Here is a 22,259-nt window from a genome sequence, read left to right as displayed (position 1 = left end):
GAGGCCTCGATCCAATCTGGATCGAGCACTACGGGAGGCTCGGGCGGTTTGGTGGCTGTCGGATCTCCATCTGGCGGTCACACATGGGTGGATCGGTGGCTGGGTGGATCGGTGGCTGGGTGGATTGGGTGGATCTGAAAGCATGGAAGGAAGGTGGTAGGCGCCGGATCCGAGAAGGAAGCTGGCGGCGGTGATGGGACAAGCTGCCTAGAATTTAGGGTTTGTTCTACAAATGGACTAGCGTGGTCGGCTATATATAGCAGGTGGGTTAGGGTTAGACTATTTCGTCCCTCCGATCGTAATCGGACGGCCAAGAATAAAATGCTTTGGGAGTCTAAACAAATAACCAAAGATATTTTAGGGATGTTTGTGGATGATCTGGATCCATCGGTAACGACAGTCCGGTTTGGATTCGGGGAAGTTTTCGGACGCGCGTGATGGGGTCTGTGCACTGTGTAGAGAGGTCGACAAAGACAATGGGGCCTGACAAAAGGTCAATGGAGACAACGAGAGAAGCGGCAACTATGAACAACTACGAGTTTTTATGAAAACATGCGGATGCAATGCACATGATGCGATGATGAAATGCAACAAACAAAATAAATCACACGACGACAATGAAATAATTGGAAGGCTTCTGGAGCGTCGATCTCGGGTCATTACACTTGAAGCTCCACAAGCGCCTTCTGTTCTCCATGAAATCGACTTCAACAATTTTTGGTTTTAGAAAACCTACCAATAGAAAACACGGTAAAGATTTGAAATACTCCATTCTAGTAGCGAGGTCTTGTTTGGAGGCAGAGAGTGGAGAAACAAAGGACGATGAGAAAACCGTGTACGATAATATCTATATCATTATTATTATTGGAAAATTCATAAGAATTGGAGTTCTATCGAAATCAATCATATGAGAATCATGTTGGGGAACGTAGTAATTTCAAAAAAATTCCTACGCACACGCAAGATCATGGTGATGCATAGCAACGAGAGGGGAGAGTGTGTCCACGTACCCTTGTAGACCGAAAGCGGAAGCGTTAGAACAACGGGGTTGATGTAGTCGTACGTCTTCACAGCCCGGCTGATCAAGCATCGAAACTACGACACCTCCGAGTTCTAGCACACATTCAGCTCGATGACGTCTCTCGAACTCCGATCCAGCCGAGTGTCGAGGGAGAGTTATGTCAACACGACGGCGTGGTGACGATCTTGATGTTCTACCGTCGCAGGGCTTCGCCTAAGCACCGCTATAATATTATCGAGGAGGACTATGGTGGAGGGGGGCACCACACACGGCTAATAGATCTCAACGATCAATTGTTCTTGTGTCTAGAGGTGCCCCCTTGCCCCCTATATAAAGGAGCAAGGGGAGGGGGTCGGCCGGCCAGGAGGGGCGCGTCAGGAGGAGTCCTCCTCCCACCGGGAGTAGGACTCCCCCCTTCCTTGTTGGAGTAGGAGAGAAGGAAAGAGGGGGAGAGGAGGAAGGAAAAGGGGGCTGCACCCCTTGTCCAATTCGGACCAGAGGGGGCCGTGCACCTCCTTCCTTTCGGCCTCTCTCCTCTATTCCCGTATGGCCCAATAAGGCCCATATACTCCCCGGCGAATTCCCGTAACTCTCCGGTACTCCGAAAAATACTTGAATCACTCGGAACCTTTCCGAAGTCTGAATATAGTCGTCCAATATATCGATTTTTACGTCTCGACCATTTCAAGACTCCTCGTCATGTCCCCGATCTCATCCGAGACTCCGAACTCCTTCGGTACATCAAAACTCATAAACTCATAATATAACTGTCATCGAAACCTTAAGCGTGCGGACCCTACGGGTTCGAGAACAATGTAGACATGACCGAAACACGTTTCCGTTCAATAACCAATAGCGGAACCTAGATGCTCATATTGGCTCCCACATATTCTACGAAGATCTTTATCGGTCAGACCACATAACAACATACGGTGTTCCCTTTGTCATCGGTATGTTACTTGCCCGAGATTCGATCGTCGGTATCTCAATACCTAGTTCAATCTCGTTACCGGCAAGTCTCTTTACTCGTTCCGTAAGACATCATCCCTCAACTAACTCATTAGTTGCAATGCTTGCAAGGCTTAAGTGATGTGTATTACCGAGAGGGCCCAGAGATACCTCTCCGACAATCGGAGTGACAAATCCTAATCTCGAAATACGCCAACCCAACATGTATCTTCGCAGACACCTGTAGAGCACCTTTATAATCACCCAGTTACGTTGTGACGTTTGGTAGCACACAAAGTGTTCCTCCGATAAACGGGAGTTGCATAATCTCATAGTCATAGGAACATGTATAAGTCATGAAGAAAGCAATAGCAACATACTAAACGATCTAGTGCTAAGCTAACAGAATGGGTCAAGTCAATCACATCATTCTCCTAATGATGTGATCTCGTTAATCAAATGACAACTCTTTGTCCATGGCTAGGAAACATAACCATCTTTGATTAATGAGCTAGTCAAGTAGAGGCATACAAGTGACACTCTGTTTGTCTATGTATTCACACATGTATTATGTTTCCAATTAATACAATTCTAGCATAAATAATAAACATTTATCATGATATAAGGAAATAAATAATAACTTTATTATTGCCTCTAGGGCATATTTCCTTCAAATCATACAATCCTAGAGTAACGCCGAGCTGGTTCATTCATTGAAAAACATTACATTACAACTATTCCAACAACCCATGATAAAAGAAAAGTGCATATAGGCTCATAAAATTTACATAAAAGACCTCGGATATGAGAAATAAATGTAACCAGACCCTTCTTCTTGGGAAGGGTTACATCACGTCTCCGGTCACTCTGCCGCTCCCATCTCTACTCCGAGAAGCGTAGCTCTCAAAGGAGAAGAGGGATGTAGCCAGGGGGCGGATGGTAACGCTATACAGTGGAGAACAAGAGTGTCCAGGAAGAGAAAGGGGGCAAGAGCTAATTATTATATACCCGCAAAATAAAGAACCAACTATTGTAGGCTGCTACCACTTATGAGACCTTTTTTGGCACACATATGTTAACTCAAGTTTTTTATCAAATGAATCTTAAACTATTCATGGGCAAAAAGTGAGTTGTTTAGGTCATGGAGGGTTGATAGGGAGAACCGCAAGTTTCGAAGCCGAGATGTTGGCCGAGTCAGTATGGGTGTATTTTTCCAGTTGACACGTTTGAAGGAATCAATAATGTTGGACTTCTTGGATCCTTAACAATTCACACAATAATTAATCAGTTGTGACTATATATAAAGAGTCCGTTATATGAAATATCTGTAGACAAAGCAAAAGAAAAAATATACATATGGTTTATCTATCACGAAATATAGATGAATATTACATGATACCATCATATTTTTTGAGGGGGGTTTATGCTGGAATTTTTGTCTATTTGGGCCTAGCCCAATAGCAGTTTCAGAAATTCCTAATAAATCCTAGAGGCCCACGCAGCCCATTCGTGCAAGGCAAGAGGTGGAACTAACGTTTAGTCCCACATTGTTGTTTAGAGGGAGTTGACCTCTTTATAAGGGAGGCTCTTTCCCCACTTGTATGAGCATGAGAACAAGAGGGACATCCACGCGCGCTCCTCCTCCGCCACCCGCCTCGCCACGCCACGCCACGCCTCGTCGCGCCGCGCCGCGCCGCGGGTTGTGGGAATGAGCCGAGCCGATGTTAAATTTTTGCCACACACGACGGGATACGAAAGGTCACGCGGGAGCAGAAACATTTTTCGTAGTGGACACTGAATCCGAACGGGGTGCCTCTTCGGCTGAAGTCCGTTCGCTTCGTCTCCCTCTCTTCGTTTCGCCTCCCGTCGCTGCCCTCTCGCCTCCTTCTCTTACGCCTATAAAAGGGAGATTGCTCCTCTCATAGAGACGCACCAGAACTCATTCTTCATCTCGCCACCGGTTCCTGAACACTGCGCTACTGCTACGATCTTCCTCATCCGGCTTGCGGCGTGCACCGCGGGTCGGGACAGTAGGCCTCCAAAACCGCACCTCTTTGAGTCCTGTACGGGAGAAGAGTGATAAGGTTTTTGGGGAGCGCTTTGCACGACTACTGACTTCTTCGTCACGGACGCCCCAGACTTCGACGACTACTTCCCCAACAACGACTACTTCCCCGACGTCGACAATCTCCTCGACGACATGGAGGACACCGACCCCAAGTCTAGTGCCTCTGCTCCAGCTGTTGTCTCGTACGTGTACTTGTTTTTCCCGTTAGAGGTCCTGTCACAGTTGCTTGTTCTAGTGTTTGCCCTAGACATGTTACGATCTACCTCATATATGCATCTTGATCTACTGTCTGCTCTAGAGATGATCGGTTCTAGTCCATATATGCAGATGTTATTTACCTTCTCTTTGTCAAATCGCATGACTTGTTTTATCACTGCTATACTAGTCATGCTTTTTCTAGCATTTCTGTTAATAAAATCATTCGGTAAATTGCTCATATTTCCAACAATCCAAAAACCTTATTATAGGCAATTTACCCCAAGTGGTTTTGCTGCTTCCATGAGACCTCCTATGTTTGAGGGTATCCACTATAAGAGGTGGCGCGTGAGAGCAGTCTTATGGTTTCAAACCATGAGTTGCTATGACGCCACTCTTGGCAAACCTGAAGGAGAGCAAGATGCCCAACAGGCACAAGCTTTTCAGAAAATAGATACCTTGTTTAAGGTTGCTCTCTTGAGTGTTCTTGGTGAGAACATAGTTGATGCTTATGCGTCAATTGATAATGGAAAAGATATGTGGGACGCACTTGAGGCCAAGTTTGGGGTCTCGAATGCTGGCACTGAGCTGTACATCATGGAGCAATTCTATGACTATAGGATGACTGAAGAGCGCTCCGTGGTTGAGCAAGCTCATGAGATACAATCATTTGATAGAGAACTTGAGCACTTCAATTGTATCCTACCAGACAAGTTTATTGCCGGAGGTATCATCACTAAGCTTCCTCCCACGTGGAGGAACTTTGCTACCTCACTGAAGCATAAGAGGCAGGAGTTTTCCGTTCCGGATCTCATTGGTACTCTTGATGTGGAAGAAAAGGCGAGAGCAAAGGACAACCATGCTCGAGGTATTGAGGGAGGTTCTAGTGCCAATCTAGTATAGAAGAAGAACTTCCAGCCCCACAAGTTCAAGAACAAGGGCAAGTTTGATGGTAAAGCAAAGTTTGATGGGAAGAACAAGGCTGTGCAGCACACGAACTTCAAGAAGAAGAATGACAAGAAGAAAGGTGTTTGTCATGTGTGTGGAGATCATGATCATTGGGCTCCTAGTTGCCCGAATCGCTATGACAAGTGTCATCCTGGGAAAGGCGGCAAGACCACTAATGTTGTCATTGGAGACACTGACATGAAGGATGCTGGGTATGGTATATTTCCCACTATTCTTTCAGTATGTCATTCTCCTGATTGGTTGATTGATACATGTGCTAATGTGCATGTATGCGGTGATATTTCCATGTTTTCGTCTTATCAGACCGCAGGGACTTCAACCATGCTGATGGGCAATGGTTCAAGTGCTTCTGTTCGTGGTGTTGGCATGGTCAATCTGAAGTTTACTTCGGGGAAGATCGTGGGACTGAAGAACGTGCATTATGTCCCCTCCATCAATAAAAATCTTGTTAGCGGATCTCTTCTGTGTAGAGATGGCTACAAGCTTGTCTTTGAGTCGAATAAATTTGTAATTTCCAAGTATGGAACCTTTGTTGGTAAAGGCTATGAGTCAGGAGGTCTGTTTCGTTTATCCTTATCAGACGTTTGCAATAAAGTTGTTAATCATATTTGCAACAATAGTGAATCAAATGTCTGGCATTCACGTCTTTGTCATGTTAACTTTGGTTGCATGTCGCCACTAGCGAAGTTGAACTTAATCCCTAGTTTCACCACTGTCAAGGGATCCAAGTGTCAAGTGTGTGTGCAAGCTAAGCAACCACGTAAGTCTCATGTGACTACGGAAACAAGAAATCTTGCACCACCAGAACTCATACATTCAAATCTATGTGAAATGAATGGTGTTTTGACAAAAGGTGGAAAGAAATATTTCATGACGTTAATTGATGACTCCACTAGATACTGTCATGTGTATCTTCTGAAATCTAAGGATGAGGCTTTGAACTATTTCAAGATCTATAAAGCTGAAGCAGAAAACCAACTTGATCGAAAAATCAAGAGGCTTAGGTCCGATCGTGGTGGAGAGTATTTCTCAAATGAATTTGATTCCTTTTGTGCGGAACATGGTATAATCCATGAGAGGACGCCTCCCTATTCACCTCAGTCAAATGGGGTGACCAAAAGGAAGAACCGTACTCTAGCTGATTTGGTTAACGCCATGTTAGACACATCGGGTCTCTCCAAGGCATGGTGGGGGGAGGCGATATTGACATCATGTCATGTCCTAAACCGAGTTCCCACAAAGAACAAAGAGATAACTCCATTCGAGGAATGGGAGAAGAAAAGGTTAAAGCTCTCTTATCTACGAACCTGGGGTTGTTTGGCGAAAGTCAATGTGCCAATTCCAAAGAAGCGGAAGCTGGGACCAAAAACTGTGGATTGTGTTTTCCTGGGATATGCTTTTCATAGCATTGGTTATAGATTATTGGTTGTAAAATCTGAGGTACCTGACATGCATGTCGGTACGATCATGGAGCCGAATGATGCAACTTTCTTTGAAGATATCTTTCCCGTGAAGGATATGGCTACCTCATCTAATCAGGAGATGCCTAGTTCATCGAATCAGGAACCAGTTAAAATTACTGAACCTGCCATTTCGATGGAATACTTTGAAAGTCCTGTGGAGGAGAACAATGAAGTTCCTACTAGGAGCAAGAGATAGAGGATTGCAAAGTCTTTTGGTGATGATTTTCTTGTGTATCTCATAGATGACACTCCCAGTTCTATTTCAGAGGCCTATGCATCTGAAGATGCTCACTACTGGAAGGAAGTAGTTCGTAGCGAGATGGATTCCATCTTAGCGACTGAAACTTGGGAGATAACTGATCGTCCTTATGGGTGCAAACCTATAGGATGCAAATGGGTATTCAAGAAGAAGCTTAGTCCTGATGGTACTATTGAAAAGTACAAGGCTCGGCTCGTGGCTAAGTTATACCCAAAAGGAAGGTGAAGACTTCTTTGATACTTACTCACCTATGGCTCGACTGACCACTATCCGAGTTCTACTTTCACTAGCTGCCTCACATGGTCTTCTCGTTCATCAAATGGATGTTAAGACTGCTTTCCTAAATGGAGAGTTGGACGAGGAAATTTATATGGAACAACCAGATGGGTTTGTAATAGATGGTCAGGAAGGAAAAGTGTGTAAGTTGCTGAAGTCTTTGTATGGACTCAAGCAAGCACCCAAACAGTGGCATGAGAAGTTCGAAAGAACTTTAACAGCTGCAGGCTTTGTTGTGAACGAAGCTAACAAATGTGTGTACTATCGCCATGATGGAGGTGAGGGAGTTATGCTTTGCCTGTATGTTGATGGCATACTGATTTTTGAAACAAATCTGAATGTTATTAAGGAGGTCAGGGATTTCCTATCTCGCTATTTTGAGATGAAGGATTTAGGAGTGGCTGATGTCATTCTGAACATCAAGTTGTTGAGAGACGATGATGGTGGGATTACATTGCTTCAGTCTCACTATGTGGAAAAGATCTTGAGTCGCTTTGGCTACAGTGACTGCAAGCCCTCTCCAACACCATATGATGCTAGTGTGTTGCTTCAAAAGAATCGAAGAATTGTTAGAGACCAATTGAAATATTCTCAGATTATTGGCTCGCTTATGTACTTAGCCAGTGCTACAAGACCTGACATCTCTTTTGCAGTTAGCAAACTGAGCCGGTTTGTCTCAAAACCAGGAGATGTGCATTGGAAAGCTCTAGAGAGAGTTTTGCGTTATTTGAAAGGCACTACAAATTATGGAATTCACTACACTGGGCATCCAAAGGTGCTTGAAGGGTATAGTGGCTCAAACTGGATCTCAGATGCTGATGAGATAAAGGCCACGAGCGGTTATGTATTCACTCACGGAGGTGGCGCTGTTTCTTGGAAGTCTTGCAAGCAGACCATCTTAACGAGGTCAACAATGGAAGCAAAACTCACAGCACTAGATACAGCTACGGTCGAAGCAGATTGACTTCGCCGGCCCTTGAATGACTAACCGGTTGTTGAGAAACCTGTACCGGGTATCCTTATGAACTGCGACAATCAAACTGTGATCACGAAAGTGAACAACTCAAAGGATAATATGAAGTCATCAAGACACGTTCAGAGAAGGTTAAAGTCTGTCAGGAAAATGAGAAACTCCGGAGTTATTGCATTGGATTATATCCAAACGTCTAAAAATCTGGCAGATCCTTTCACTAAGGGTCTATCACGTAATGTGATAGATAATGCATCGAGGGAGATGGGTATGAGACCCTCAATATGAGTTGTTCACAGTGGTAACCTATTCTTTGTGATCGGAGATCCCGTAAATTAGATGTGGAAGACAAGCTGTTGGTCAACTGGGAGGAGAGTACCCTTACTGTTAAAAATACCACTCCATGAAGATGCAATACTCTCCTAATCTACATGGCAGGTTGATGTATATCTTAATGTGTTCTAAATGGCTCCTTGAAGTAGAGATGTTGTCCTGCAAAACATCTTTTGAAGAACGCACCTATATGAGTCTGATTGTTAAACGTCACAATCTATGAGAGTAGGGTTCTCTCTAGTAAACTCATGAAAGGTCTCGGAGTATGACGCATAAGCTCCACCCGCGGGGAAGACCCACGGTAGCCACGTACCGGTCAAGGCTTTATGTGAAGCTAGATTCGCAGAAAACTTGCAGTTCAAGGCCCAGTCCACTGTTCAAGTTGCTTACTAGTGTAGCATAGAGTTCTAGGTGGAAGTTCAACTTAACAGTCTCCACTGCAATACCGGTATATAAAACAATGTTTTGGAACCAAAGGCAAATTTTGTGTGCCTCTGGGATCTGGTGGGGGATTACTGGAATTTTTGTTTATTTGGGCCTAGCCCAATAGAAGTTTCAGAAATTCCTAATAAATCCTAGAGGCCCACGCAACCCATTCATGCAAGGCAAGAGGTGGAACTAAAGTTTAGTCCCACATTGCTAGTTTAGAGGGAGTTGGACCTCTTTATAAGGGACATCCACGCGCGCTCCTCCTCCGCCGCCCGCCTCGCCATGCCACGCCTCGCCACGACGCGCCGCGCCACTGGTTGCGGGAATGAGCCGAGCCGATGTTAAATTTTTGCCATGCACGACGGGTATACGAAAGGTCACGCGGGAGCTGAAACATTTTTCGTAGTGGACACTGAATCCGAACGGGGTGCCTCTTCGGTTGAAGTCCGTTGGCTTCGTCTCCCTCTCTTCGTTTCGCCTCCCGTCGCTGCCCTCTTGCCTCCTTCTCTTGCGTCTATAAAAGGGAGGACGCTCCTCTCAGAGAGACGCACCAGAACTCATTCTTCCTCTCGCCACCGGTTCCTGAACACTGCGTTGCTGCTACGGTCTTCCTCATCCCGGCTTGCGGCATGCACCGCAGGTCGGGACAGTAGGCCTCCGAAAGTGCGCCACTTTGAGTCCTGTACGGGAGAAGGGTGATAAGGTTTTTGGGGAGCGCTCTGCGCGACTACTGACTTCTTCGTCACGGACGCCCCAGACTCCGACGACTACTTCCCCAACAACGACTACTTCCCCGACGTCGACAATCTCCTCGACGACATGGAGGACACCGACCCCAAGTCCAGTGCCTCTGCTCCGGTTGCTGCCTCGTACGTGTACTTGTTTTTCCTGTTAGAGGTCCTGTCACAGTTGCTTGTTCTAGTGTTTGCCCTAGACATGTTACGATCTACCTCATATATGCATCTTGATCTACTGTCTGCTCTAGAGATGATCGGTTCTAGTTCATTATGCTGATGTTATTTACCTTCTCTTTGTCAAATCGCATAACTTGTTTTATCACTGCTATACCAGTCATGCTTTTTCTAGCATTTCTGTTAATAAAATCATTCGATAAATTGCTCATATTTCCAACAGTTTATGTCCTCACAGGGGTGACACTTTTACTTTGAGTTGGTGTTTAGGGCCTCGATCCGCCAGGACGTAGTATATGGAGCTCCAGCGTAGATTCCTATCATATCCTTGAGATAGTGAGATTAGGGGTCGTCGCACGTGTGTGACAATGAGATTTGGTGTTTGGCACTTCAAATCAATTCAAGGGTCAACAACAACGAATGCGGCTCCGGGGCACTCTTCCTTAATGACACATGTTAACAATTCATGCTGAGTCAAGAACATAAGCCGGCGCAACGGCCACGACCTACGCCACCAGAAGATGGTTACCACACCTGCCATGCGCAAGAGGCCGCAACAAGGGATGATGCGAGCCTTGCCGCCGCTTGTCCGGGTGCTGATTGTCGCAGCCCAAATCCACCACACAAACGATATATATCGCTTTCTACGAGTGTTAACGCGTCGAACGCTTAAAGTGATCGCACGTATGGGCCAAATGATATATATCGCGCTCTGCGAGTGTTAACGCGTCGATCGCTTAAACATCACATGTATGGGCATGCACACCTAAAACCTGAGAAAGAGAGAGAAAAAGGGGCATCCAGCGGTTGATCCCGGGTTGGCTGGATGGTGGGGTAGTGCTGCTAGACACCAAGGCACGGTTACCCCGCAAAAAAAAGGCCAGTGATAGGCTCCGGCGCACCGGCCCAAATTTGGGCCGGTCGCAGCGCATCTGTCCGATTCATCCATTTACATCCGTCAGATCTGACGCCCCCTATAGTCGTCTTCTTCCCTTGTTCCTCACACTCCCGCACACAGAGCATCGCCCCCGTCCCCTCCCCCTGACATGTTGCCGTCAGGGCCGTCGCCGACGAGCTCCGACGCGTCCCCGTCCGTCCGTGGCCGTCGGGATTGCATCATGGCCACCAGTGGGCCCCCAGCGCGCGCTCAACAAAGGATGCAACTCGAACGCTCCCTAGCTCGTTCCAGCTCGCGGTTCGCCCTGGTTCCAGCATGCCCCCGACGTCACCATCTCCGGCTCGCCGTGGCCGTTAGCTTGCATCTTGCTGTCCAACAAGAAAATTCTGAAGAACAAACAAAATCCTCAAGTGGTCGGTTGAAGCAAAAATATTATTAGGTTCCAGCAAAAAAAAGCTCTAGTTCCAGCAAAACAAGTTCAGTAGAAAGAAAGCTCCAGTGATTGTAGCAAAAAGAAACCAGCTTCCAGCAAAAATATGTGCCGGTTCCAGCAAAAACAAATTTAGCAGGGAAAAGCTCCAAGGTCGATTGTAGCAAAAAACCAAGCTATTTCCAGCTAAATAATATGCCGGTTCCAGCAAACACACAAAACCGGTGATAGCAAAAATAAAAATGGAGGCAAGTTTCCAGCAAAAACAGATGCAGAATGCAGCAAAATCCCTCGCTGGTTCCAGCAAAAATCGCCAACGGTGCTAGCAAAAAGAAGTAGCGGTTGTAGCACTGGTGCCGCCTAGGTTGCAAAAACGCTAGTACTTGCAGGTCCGACCATGGTCGGATCCAGCATCTTTCTCTGTAGCACATCGTCGCCGATGCTCCAACACAGTGGTTGGGCTTGCAACATCCGCCGCCACATCGCCGGTCGTGTGCCAACTCCAGCTCGGCCGTGCGCCGATTGCATCATCATCATCCCCTGGTTTCAGCAAAAACACGCCGCGCCGTTGCTCGCAGCTAGAGAAGAGACTGATTAGGGGGAGGGGGGAGGGGGATTGGAGGAGCTCGCCATGGAGGTAGGATTTTGGCGGCCGGGGAGCTCGCCGGAGGAGCAGGACCACCGATTGAAAAGAGAGGCGTGGCCGTCAATGAGGAGTCAATGGGGAATCAATGGATGTAGCTATGTACGAGAGAGAAAAAGAATGAATGTGTTGTTCGGTGAAGAGATAAGACGCCCAGGGGATAAGGACGAGGGAAGCAGAAGTGTGGGCCATACGCGTGATATGGCGTCCACGCGGCGTGCGCGCGGTAGACCGGCGCACTGTTCGGCCGGCGCCCCGGCCACAAACATTTACCAAAAAAAAAAAGACACCGAGGCACGATTGGGTTCGTGCATAATTGGGTGGCGCGACCAAATTGAGGGAAACTATCCGACCTTTGCGGGAACCGTCCAGGGATGAAAATTGTTTTCTTCACTACTTTTTTTGGTTTTCTATCGGGTTTTAGCATTTTTCTTTCATCCATTTATGTTCTTTTTCCTTTTCCTTCTACATTTCTGCTTTTTAACTGCTGATACTTTTAATTCATGAACTTTTTCATATTAGCGAATAATTTTAAATTCACTAATATTTTTTCAAATCCGTGAGCTATTTTTATGAATTCACGACAATTTTTTGGACTCATGAACAATTTTAAATTCGTGAACTTTTTTTAGTACCCGGGCAATTTTTGAACACGACAAATGTTTTGAATTCATGAACATTTTTTGGATCGCGAGCAATTTTTTGATTCACTTTTTTTGATTCAGGAACAATTTATGAATTCATGAACAGTTTTTGTATTTGTGAACAACTTTTGAATTCACAAACATTTTTCAAATTCGTGAATATTTTTTTTCAATTTTTACAGATTTTTTGAATCACAAACATTTTTTTATATTCACGAACAAGTTTTGAATTCGTGTACTTTTGTTGAAAACCCCCCGAAAATCATACCTATGCTACTGTAGCATTAAGCAAGGCAAGGCGAGCCGCGATGTTGGGCGACCCACACCACCCTTGTAATCGAGCGAGGCAAAACGTCCTGACATGAACGAGCACTATGGTCGGAGTTGCCACGGGCGCTACCTATCACCCCCTTCTGCCACCAGGTGATTCGCTGCCCTTAAAAAGAGGCTGAACGCCACCACCGTCCTTTGGAACCTAAGTGGAGCTTCTTAAGATCTCAAAACAAAAGGTGTTGAGTTGGAATCACATTTTAAGGATTTTTATAGTTTCGAGCAATCTAGTTTCAGGAAAACCAGTAATGGGGAGCTCTCACTTTTTTCACTCGACTCTTTGATTTTAAGCTTGAGAATGTTGGTTTTAAGAATGAGTGATTCCCCTTCTCCGACCCTTACCGCCCAACCGGAGAGCGGACACCTAATGTGTTTCACTTATTGAAGTGCCGTCAAAGGCGTCCTTGGGGTGATCTCCTAGTTCCTACGGGATGAAGACAATGGGGTCGCTCCTTTGATTTTCCTTCCAGTTGAAGTCCCTAGTGATCCCAGATGAGGGAAGCCTAGGAGAGCTACCGACTCCAACTATCGACCATATACTATCTCCTCTACCTTTTGATAGCCTATCTTTTTGTCTCAATAGTGTTTTAGTGGCAGTCCCTTTCCCATTACTTGGAAAAAGTGATCCACCGGTTCAGGTATGCCGGCAATGACCTCTAGTAGCGGCGATGGTTGTGATGGTGTCGGCTAGGGTTCCTCCGAGTCGCTGGATGTGTGCGATGATGGATACCCTAAAAAACATTACAACTATGGGCGATTAATAGCAGACATTTAGAAAAAATGCAGCACGGCAGCCGCCAATATAACGCTGATATCATTGGTGTGTTTGGATTGGAAAGAAATAGCAGGATCTTCCAAAGAGTTAGACGGCCGGCGGCCTGTACTAGGCTACTTCATCCTAATCCCATCGGAAAATGAGGCAGATAAAACACACAGTAGCAAACAATTTGTCAGTTGACGCGTAAAACTGTGAGAGCACCGAGCAAGTTCACCAAGCAACAAGGCGACGCCCGAACCAAGGAAACAAATAGCAACTGTAAAGATTAGGATTCCTTGAAACTATTGTTAACCAGTAATATAACACGGCCTAGTTCGTCTAAAATGACGAGTAAAAGCACTACCCTACCCTACTACAAGTCGTGTATTTCTTTAGCGTAACTCCCAGATGTTACGAATTCCCTGTCTATACAACCTGGGATTTATAAACTCGTCGCAGCCTCCACCACGACTGACAACGGAAGAAGTATCATCACGCAGATTTGACGGGCAGCGACGACAGGGCCAGCCCTGCTCCTTTGGCAGTTTGTTCCAGAGCCAGCAGGCGCAGCCCAAACTCCAGCCCCTGAAGGAAAGAGGTTCCCATCAGACAAAGATATACGGAGTAGTACTTACTAATAACAGAGCCTTAACCATGGAAAAAGTTGTGTATGGGAGAAGAGAACTAACCGGGAGCTCTCCTTGCTTCATGGATCTCGTAACCACCGGCCGCTGCAAGCCTTCCTGCAGCAAACGAACATGACGATGTTAGACCAAGTGATCGTTATGCTGCCTTTTGTATCACTATACCTTTTTGCAGACGAACGCTATGTGGTACAATTCAGCTACCCAAACACCTATTCCCATGTGATTCAGAGGTTTTTTTAAGCTAGTGAGAGATGCTGCAACAAGTTATTATTGCAAGAGCGGTAATTTCTGGCTACGTTCTTACCAGGCGGTTCGGCAGCATCGCAACATTTGGTTCTATGAATTGGAGGAGGTACGACACGCCAGCCAATTGGCAATCCTGTTGATACAACATCGTTAGTCACCACAGAGAGAAATGTTATCCGCTAGACTCACTCCTGATATCAAGAACTTCGCAAGGGAATCCCTTTGCTAGAAATCACAGCATAGAGTTCTTTCTTTTTTCAGTGACAAGTGGCAGAAGTGTAGAACAGATTTCCACGGTTAAGAAGATCGATGAAAGGAAGTAAACATTTATGTGCGGAGGAGAACCTGCTTGTCTTGAATCGAATCCAACTTCCCATCCTGCACAAGCAATACAGTAATTTACGTTAGCTCAACTGAAAGACTGGCAATCAATACTGTCCAAATGATAGATACGATATAAGCTTACCATATTAAACGCCAACTTTTTTAGATTTTCCATTTCTGCACCAATGTCCTTGAGTTTAATCCGCGCACCGGCAACCTGAAAGAAGAAAATGGGATATTTGTAATTCACCAAGTAACTTGGAAGTGTTTACTTTGTTACAAATCAACCATTGAAAAAAAATACTTAACACTGCATGGATGGCCAAGTTCACTATTCAAATTAAGCTGCGCCATGCGCAGTTACCATTACAATGGGAAGCATGGAAATTTAGGAAGTACCTCATCTCTTATTTGTCCAGACATCTCCTTTTGCTTATCCAGTTTATCATCCAACCTTTGTATACGCTGTGTCAAGTGCCTTTTAGCAGCCTTCAGATTGAGAGAAAAATGTCAGTACTTGAGAATTCAACAGCCTGCTTAACATAAAAAAGGAACAATATTTTTTTTTGATATTCCACATTTCTCGCACGAAAAGAGAGGCAAATTAGGTACACATTTAAATTGATTAGCCTTTTTAGAATCACATCAACCAGTTTGCAACCAGATTGCCAATGCATTTGATTTGAAGAAAACATATCTTACTATAAATAATAACATAGTTTGAGGAAATACAAGCTCAAGATCCATGTTAAATCAACATATGATGGCAATTTTCTTTGTAAGAAACCACTTCTTTCAAGCTCATTGCCCTTGCAGATTTCTTTTCTGTTGGAAACAGGTCAGCAGTAGCACAACAATGACTAGTGACTTTTTAGCCAAATATATCTGAGAGCAAATAGATATGGTGAACACCAAAGTTCGTATCACATCCATAGTTATAACAAGCACGAGTGGTGCAATTATCCTTTTTATCTGCAAGATAGATGGTAGTGCTCTACCTCATGATGTATTAAGCCAAGAAGGTTAAAGTAACAAATTTGCACAATACAAAGAAGAGGTATGGTTATCTAGAAGCACAGAGGACTAATATAGGAATAAAGGAGATGGTGACCCTTTTTCCAATCAAATATAACTGAAAAATTATTTTATACTTACAGCAAGAGAGTTCTGCACTTGTTCCAGATGCTTTGTCATGCTTGAGACAGCATTAGCCATATTTTGCTTGGTGACGTACATTATGCTAGAAAATGAGATACCCTGAAAGCGTGCAGATACAAGTAAGTACTCCCTCCGTTCCAAAATAGATGACCCAACTTTGTACTAATTTTAATACAAAGTTAGTACAAAGTTGAGTCATCTATTTTGGAACGGAGGGAGTATATGATAAGTAATCCAATGTAGTGATGATGTGATCAGGAAGTAAAAGCTTGAATCAAACCAAACACTACTAGGCAGATAACCAGGACAGCACAAGATTAAATAAATACCAAATGTATAAACTAGAAAATGACGCTTTTTATGCATATGTGTGCCGATTAAGAAGGGTAACAAGATTTAGAAGTTTTTCTTTTGCCGGGTAAAAGGGAGTTTATTCCATAGTAACAAGGTTACAATCTGCTAATACAAGATCATGAACAAACGGGCGTGGCCGTTGCAACCAACAAGCGGTGCTACGAGCCGTATGAGCATAATTAGCTCGACAATGTGAAACCAACAAGGTTTAGAAGTAAATAAGACAATGAAGAACTCCAGGCAGGATTTTGGATAATTGCGAACAATGCGGCAGAACCACCACTTTTAGTTTTTATTAAAAGAACTAAATGAATAGTTATAGAACTACGAGTTGGTGTGGTGTACCTGGAATTTACCTATTTGCAGAGTTATGGCACAACTAGTACCCTAATCAAGCCCTACTAATTATCTCTTCACTGTAGACTTGCTCAAGATTTAACAGATATTCAATGTCTGTCCTTTTCCTTCGAGCGATTTGAGATGCATAATTTTAATGACGACTAAAATTACAGTTTTCACATATACGATGTATTTTCCATGCAGGATTTGCTAAGGAAAAGTGTGCATTGCACATGACGGTTGCTAGTGTTTCTCGAGATGTCGCAAATATTGTTGAAGATTGAAGGCTAACATAAAGTAGATATCACGTACTTTCCACCACATATAGGCATAGCCCGCCACCCCAGCAGCTGCAGCAGGAGCTATGAAAGCTGACAGAACTGCAAACAGATGAAAAACAAGGGGTTATAAACCATGTAGATGTAAAATGACCAAAATACGACCTAAAAAAAGAATGAAAAAAATACAACAGCCAGATTTTAAGCAGCAACGGAACATATTAGGTATTTTACACACTTCTCAATTGCAGTTTTTCAGACTGCTTGTCCCTGTAATTAATGTTTTTATTTCTGTAATCAAACTGCCATCAACATCAAATATATACTTGTACAATCCGAGAAAAGATGTGTATGGACTCTGGAATGTAGCAGAAGTCAACTGCACTCCACTTTTATTTTGGAAGACGTTATTAGACCCTTAATGTTAGCAGCAGCATGGGAACGAGGATATGCCAAGTAATGTTAACCAAGACATGGTTGGATAGTCACAACAAGGAAATTTCAGGGCGGCAGATGAACGCACCTTTGTTGCCAGGGTCGATATGAACAATAGTCTGAGCCATTGACAAATGTCGGACCTCCCGAGCAAGCATTTGCAGCTAAAATTGGTAGAAAACATAATTAATCCACTGATATAAACATACTCTGGACGCTAATTTATTTTCAGTGCATCCGGTTACAGTCGCTGCATTATAATACAGAGAGCACAGGACACACCTGAAGGTGGAGCGCGGCATTTTCTTCGGCGCCGCTGCTGTCTACTCCTTTCTCGCGCAGAAACTCCTGTGAAAGTGGAACCACCGCCGCCGGCCGGCCGCAGCACATGAAGTCAGAATAGGAATTAGACAAGCGCGCACTCTCGCCGCCGGCCAGTCAACACCGCTAATCGATGTGACCGGTCGAAGCGAGGCAGCAATGAATAGATTAAGCCAGTGATCGATCGGTCGCGCGCGCGCGCACGCACCTGGAAGTCCTTGAGGATGTCGGAGAAGCGGGCGGCGCGGCCGTTGCCGAGGACGATGGGGGCTGCGAAACCTGCGCGCGCGATCGACAGATCCGTCAGCAAAAACAAGCACGGGAAGCTGAGCTCGCGATCGAGATGAAAATTGACCGGAGAGAAAGGGCTACGCACCGACGCCGGCGAGGAGGACGTAGCGTCCGAGGTGCACCGACGCCGTCGCCATTGCTTCGCGGTGCGGGCGACGAGGCTGGGGAGGGGGAGAACGTCCGCGAGTTTGGCCTTGGAGGAGAGGAAAGAGCTGTCCAAAGCGGGTCGGTTCGTTTATATAGAGCGCGCGTCGTTTGGCCGCCTGACTCTGGTTACGGTCCAATAATTTATTTGGAAACGTTTGGGACCGGGGCACCGGCCGAAGCTTCGGCCGGTCCAGTCCACGCGCGCACGCCGCGACCCAGTCGCGAGCAACCACGTGGCGCTGCGGATCTCGCGAATCTCGCCTCATTCCTGTCTCGCAGCTCCGCGGATCTCGTCCCCATCCTCATCTCCTCCAGCGCCGACGCCCACATCTCGCCGTCGGCCATGGAAGGTCGAATCCCCCGCGCGTCCATGGATGTAGATCTCACCCCGCCATGCTTTACAGCCCGTTTCGCCATTGGATGCAGCCCGTTGACCAATCCCCATCCCCGGCGGTTGCAACTCCCACACGTCGCGTGCTTCTGCCTCGCCGCCGACGAGCCGGACGGCGATGGTCGACACCGGAGGCTTCTGCAGAATCGTCGCACCCCCTCATGTTGCAACCGTTTAAAAAAAAGCTTCATCCCCTAAATGAAAAGCTTCAACCGGATGTAGAGAAAGCTACAAGCGGTCAGCGCCATCGCCGGAAAGCTACAACCGTTGACATGAAATGCTACATCCTTCGATTAAAAAAGCTTCAACCGAAACGACACAAAAAGCCTTGACCAAGTGCTGCTAAAAAGAAAATAGCTACAATTTTTGGTAAAAAAGCTTCAACGGTTGTTGGAAAAAGCTCCCACCATTGAGAGAGAAAGCTACAACTAGACACTATGAAAATAAGAAAGCTTCAACCAGCGACGGCTGGAGGTGGAAGAAGATGATAAAATGCTGCAGTTTTGCTACATGCTTCAACCGGCATAGATTTTTGCTACAACTGGCATAGCATTTTGCTACAACTAGCGTCACGTTTTGCTACAACACACAGCCGGCGTCGCGGTTTTGCTACAACTAGCATCGTTTTTTGCTACAACCGGCATAATGTTTTGCTACATCCATCATGGCTGAGCTGCGACCCAGCACGGGTTTCCGTGAATTCTGGCGGCGAGATCCAGCACGGGGGGCAGGGGTGCATGCTGCAACCGGTTGCCGGCGAGCTGCTACGGGCTCGCGGCGAGCTGCAACCTCGACCGGCCGTAACGGAGCTCGAGCCCAAATCCATGGCGGCAAGGAGGTCATGACGTATGTAAGACATGATTGAAGCAATCCCAAGGCGGCTTGATAGGTGGGGGAGCTCCTCGTCGACGTGATTCGGCCGCGGGGAACGAATAACAGGCGGATCTAGCCGCCGCCGCCGCGGATCGGGGACGGTCAGTCGCGGGGGGATCCAACTCCCTGTTTTTCTTCTTGTGCCTGTTCGTACACAGTCGCAACAAAACTGTTCTTTTTTGCTGCAACGGTTGCTTCAGTCCGTGTATGCGCGCAGATCTAACGGTCCATGCAAACCGCATCGGACGGCTGGGCCTCGACCGGCCCAACTATTGGGCCGGTGCGCCGGCGCAGATCGCTGCCCTAATTTTTTTTATTCGGAACCAAATCATTTCATTACTAAACCCGCATAGCAAGATCACTGGCGACCATAGCCGAAAAAAAAAACTACAAACGAGACAGGAAGGAACACCCGCCCTGAAGCTAATTACATTCACGCTTACAAAAACTGAAGTCAAAAGAGTCGAAATTTGCGAAGCATAAACTACGGGTCTCCCAAAGGAGGACCCCAATTAGCGAGCAGTCATGGTCACCCCGACTTGAGCACTTCACCAGTACACCTGAGGGCATCTCCAACGCTAGGCGCTAAGAGAGGGCGCCAGAAAAATGATCCTAGTCGATCTGTAGTTACGCATCGGTTTCTTGCGTCAGGCGCCGCAGCGACGCAAAACAATGCATCAAGCGCTAGCGTTTTCTTTCCTCACGAGATGACACACGGATTGCTATTTTCACCAATGCTTAGCGCCGATGGTTAGCGCCTAGCGTTGGGATAGATGACGCTGGGTGCTTTAAAAAAATTCTGGTGTTTACTCTTTTCTGTTTAAGCGCCCAGATAAGCACTCCCCATTGTAGATGCCTGGAGAATCGGACTCGATCTGGACCCTGTGAAACCCCATTTCAGCACTACCCTCGACAGTCTTGATGCATACCATAGCTTCGATACGTAGTGGTCCTGTCAAGTGATCCAGCTTCCCTGCACTGGCTGCCACAAACTCGCCTTGATCCGAACGGACAACCCATGCCATGCTCCCGAGCCAGTGTTCTCAAAATAAACTGCATCAAAGTTAATCTTCAGAACATCCAGAGTAGGTTTCTGCCATCTCATCTTCCCAGTGTTCACTATCATCCCCGTCTGCACTTTAGGAACACCAGAAAACTCATGGGCGTGTTGATGAACTATGAAACTAATATCATCGGCAGTCCTGGGCCGACCACCATCATTGATCGTATTTCTATTCGACCACCACTCCCACAACAAGACCAGTCCCACATCCCTCTTAGCATTCTCAAGAATCCAAAAACTCCGACACTCCGACACAACCAGTCTGGTCTCTTCCAGGTCCAGGGTCCTCCACGCGTGCTTCATGTATTTACATTTGAAAAACAAATGGCCGCCATCCTCGTCGAGTCGGTTGCAAACTGGGCACCGCGTATCAAGCTCGACTCTCTTCCTCTTCATGTTCATGCATAGGGGGAGACTATTCTGAGCAAATCGCCATAGGAAGATGTAGACCTTCCCAGGCATAGATAGGTTTCACAACTTGTTCTAGTGCCCATTAATTTGGTCACTGACAGTAAAAGAGCTAGCATCTTGACCTTGTTGGGAAACATAGCATGCAATTTCAAAAAATTCCTACGCTCACGCAAGATCTATGCATAGCAACGAGAGGGGAAGAGTGTGTCCACGTACCCTCGTAGACTGAAAGCGGAAGCGTTAACTTAACACGGTTGATGTAGTCGAATGTCTTCTCGAATCAACCGATCAAGTACCGAACATACGACACCTCCAAGTTTTGCACACGTTCAGCTCGATGACGTCCCTCGAACTCTTGATCTAGTAGAGGTACGAAGGAGATGAGTTCCGTCAGCACGATAGCGTGGCGATGATGATGATGATGTGATCCGCGAAGCACTACGACAATATGACCAGAGGAGTAAACGGTGGAGGGGGGCACCACACACGGCTAAGACAATTGATGTGCCTAGAGGTGCCCCCCCCCCCGCCCCCGTATATAAAGGAGGGAGAGGGGAGGAGGCCGGCTAGGGCACGCGCCATGGGGGGAGTCCTACTAGGATTCCTAGTCCTAATCGCCCGCTTCCTTCTAACAGAGGGGGAAAGGGGGGAGGAGAGGGAGTAGGAGAAGGAAAGGGGGGTGGCGCCCCCTTCCCTAGTCCAATTCGGCCTCGTCCCTTGTGGGGGGCGCACCAGCCCCTTGTGGGCTGGTTAGTCTCCCTCCTATGGCCCATATGGCCCATATCTTCCACCGGGGGGTTCCGGTAACCCCTCCGGTACTACAATTTGTAACCGATACACTCTGGACCCTTCCGATGTCCGAATACCACCTTCCAATATATCATTTCCATGATCTCATTCGGGACTCCAAACAACCTTCGATCACCAAAACACATAACTCATATAATACATATCGTCATCGAACATTAAGCGTGCAGACCCTACGGGTTGGAGAACTATGTAGACATGACCAGGACACCTCTCCGGTCAATAACCAATAGCGGAACCTGGATGCTCATATTGGTTCCCACATATTCTATGAAGATCTTTATTGGTCGAACCGCAATGTCAACATATGTTATTCCCTTTGTCATTGGTATGTTACCTGCCTGAGATTCGATCGTCGGTATCTCTATACCTAGTTCAATCTCGTTACCGGTAAGTCTCTTTACTCGTTCCGTAATGCATCATCCCGCAACTAACTCATTAGTCACATTGCTTGCAAGGCTTCATATGATGTGCATTACCGAGAGGGCCCAGAGATACCTCTTCGATACTCGGAGTGAAAAAATCATAATCTCAATCTATGCCACCCCAACAAACACCTTCGGAGATACCTACAGAGCATATTTATAATCACGTAGTTACGTTGTGACGTTTGATAGCACACAAGGCATT

At 46.2% G+C, this 22,259-nt stretch overlaps 1 protein-coding gene across 1 annotated transcript; it reads right to left on the bottom strand.

The window, feature by feature from the left end:
• Positions 1-13,807: 13,807 nt before the first annotated feature.
• Positions 13,808-18,156, bottom strand: LOC123065012 (uncharacterized). The gene is made up of 12 exons (XM_044488387.1): positions 18,023-18,156; positions 17,855-17,925; positions 17,608-17,673; positions 17,414-17,489; positions 16,925-16,992; positions 15,917-16,018; positions 15,161-15,250; positions 14,904-14,978; positions 14,783-14,815; positions 14,496-14,570; positions 14,234-14,287; positions 13,808-14,129 (listed from the first exon to the last, which is right to left on the bottom strand). Exons 1-12 carry the CDS (start codon positions 18,072-18,074, stop codon positions 14,037-14,039), a joined length of 855 nt encoding a protein of 284 aa, XP_044344322.1. The 5' UTR covers positions 18,075-18,156; the 3' UTR covers positions 13,808-14,036.
• Positions 18,157-22,259: the final 4,103 nt, after the last annotated feature.

Source organism: Triticum aestivum, chromosome 3B (assembly GCF_018294505.1).
Source record: "Triticum aestivum cultivar Chinese Spring chromosome 3B, IWGSC CS RefSeq v2.1, whole genome shotgun sequence".
Lineage (NCBI taxonomy): Eukaryota > Viridiplantae > Streptophyta > Magnoliopsida > Poales > Poaceae > Triticum > Triticum aestivum.
This window is presented reverse-complemented; position numbering and strand designations above follow the sequence as displayed.

What these genes read in the sequence shown, in the direction of transcription:
- LOC123065012 (XM_044488387.1), bottom strand. Translation starts at nt 18,074, where the DNA reads ATGGCGACGGCGTCGGTGCACCTCGGACGCTACGTCCTCCTCGCCGGC. An exon ending in ACATCCTCAAGGACTTCCAG is followed by an intron (nt 17,674 to 17,854) that starts GTGCGTGCGCGC and finishes CCACTTTCACAG; the next exon opens with GAGTTTCTGCGCGAGAAAGG. An exon ending in CGATGCTGCCGAACCGCCTG is followed by an intron (nt 14,288 to 14,495) that starts GTAAGAACGTAG and finishes CGTTTGCTGCAG; the next exon opens with GAAGGCTTGCAGCGGCCGGT.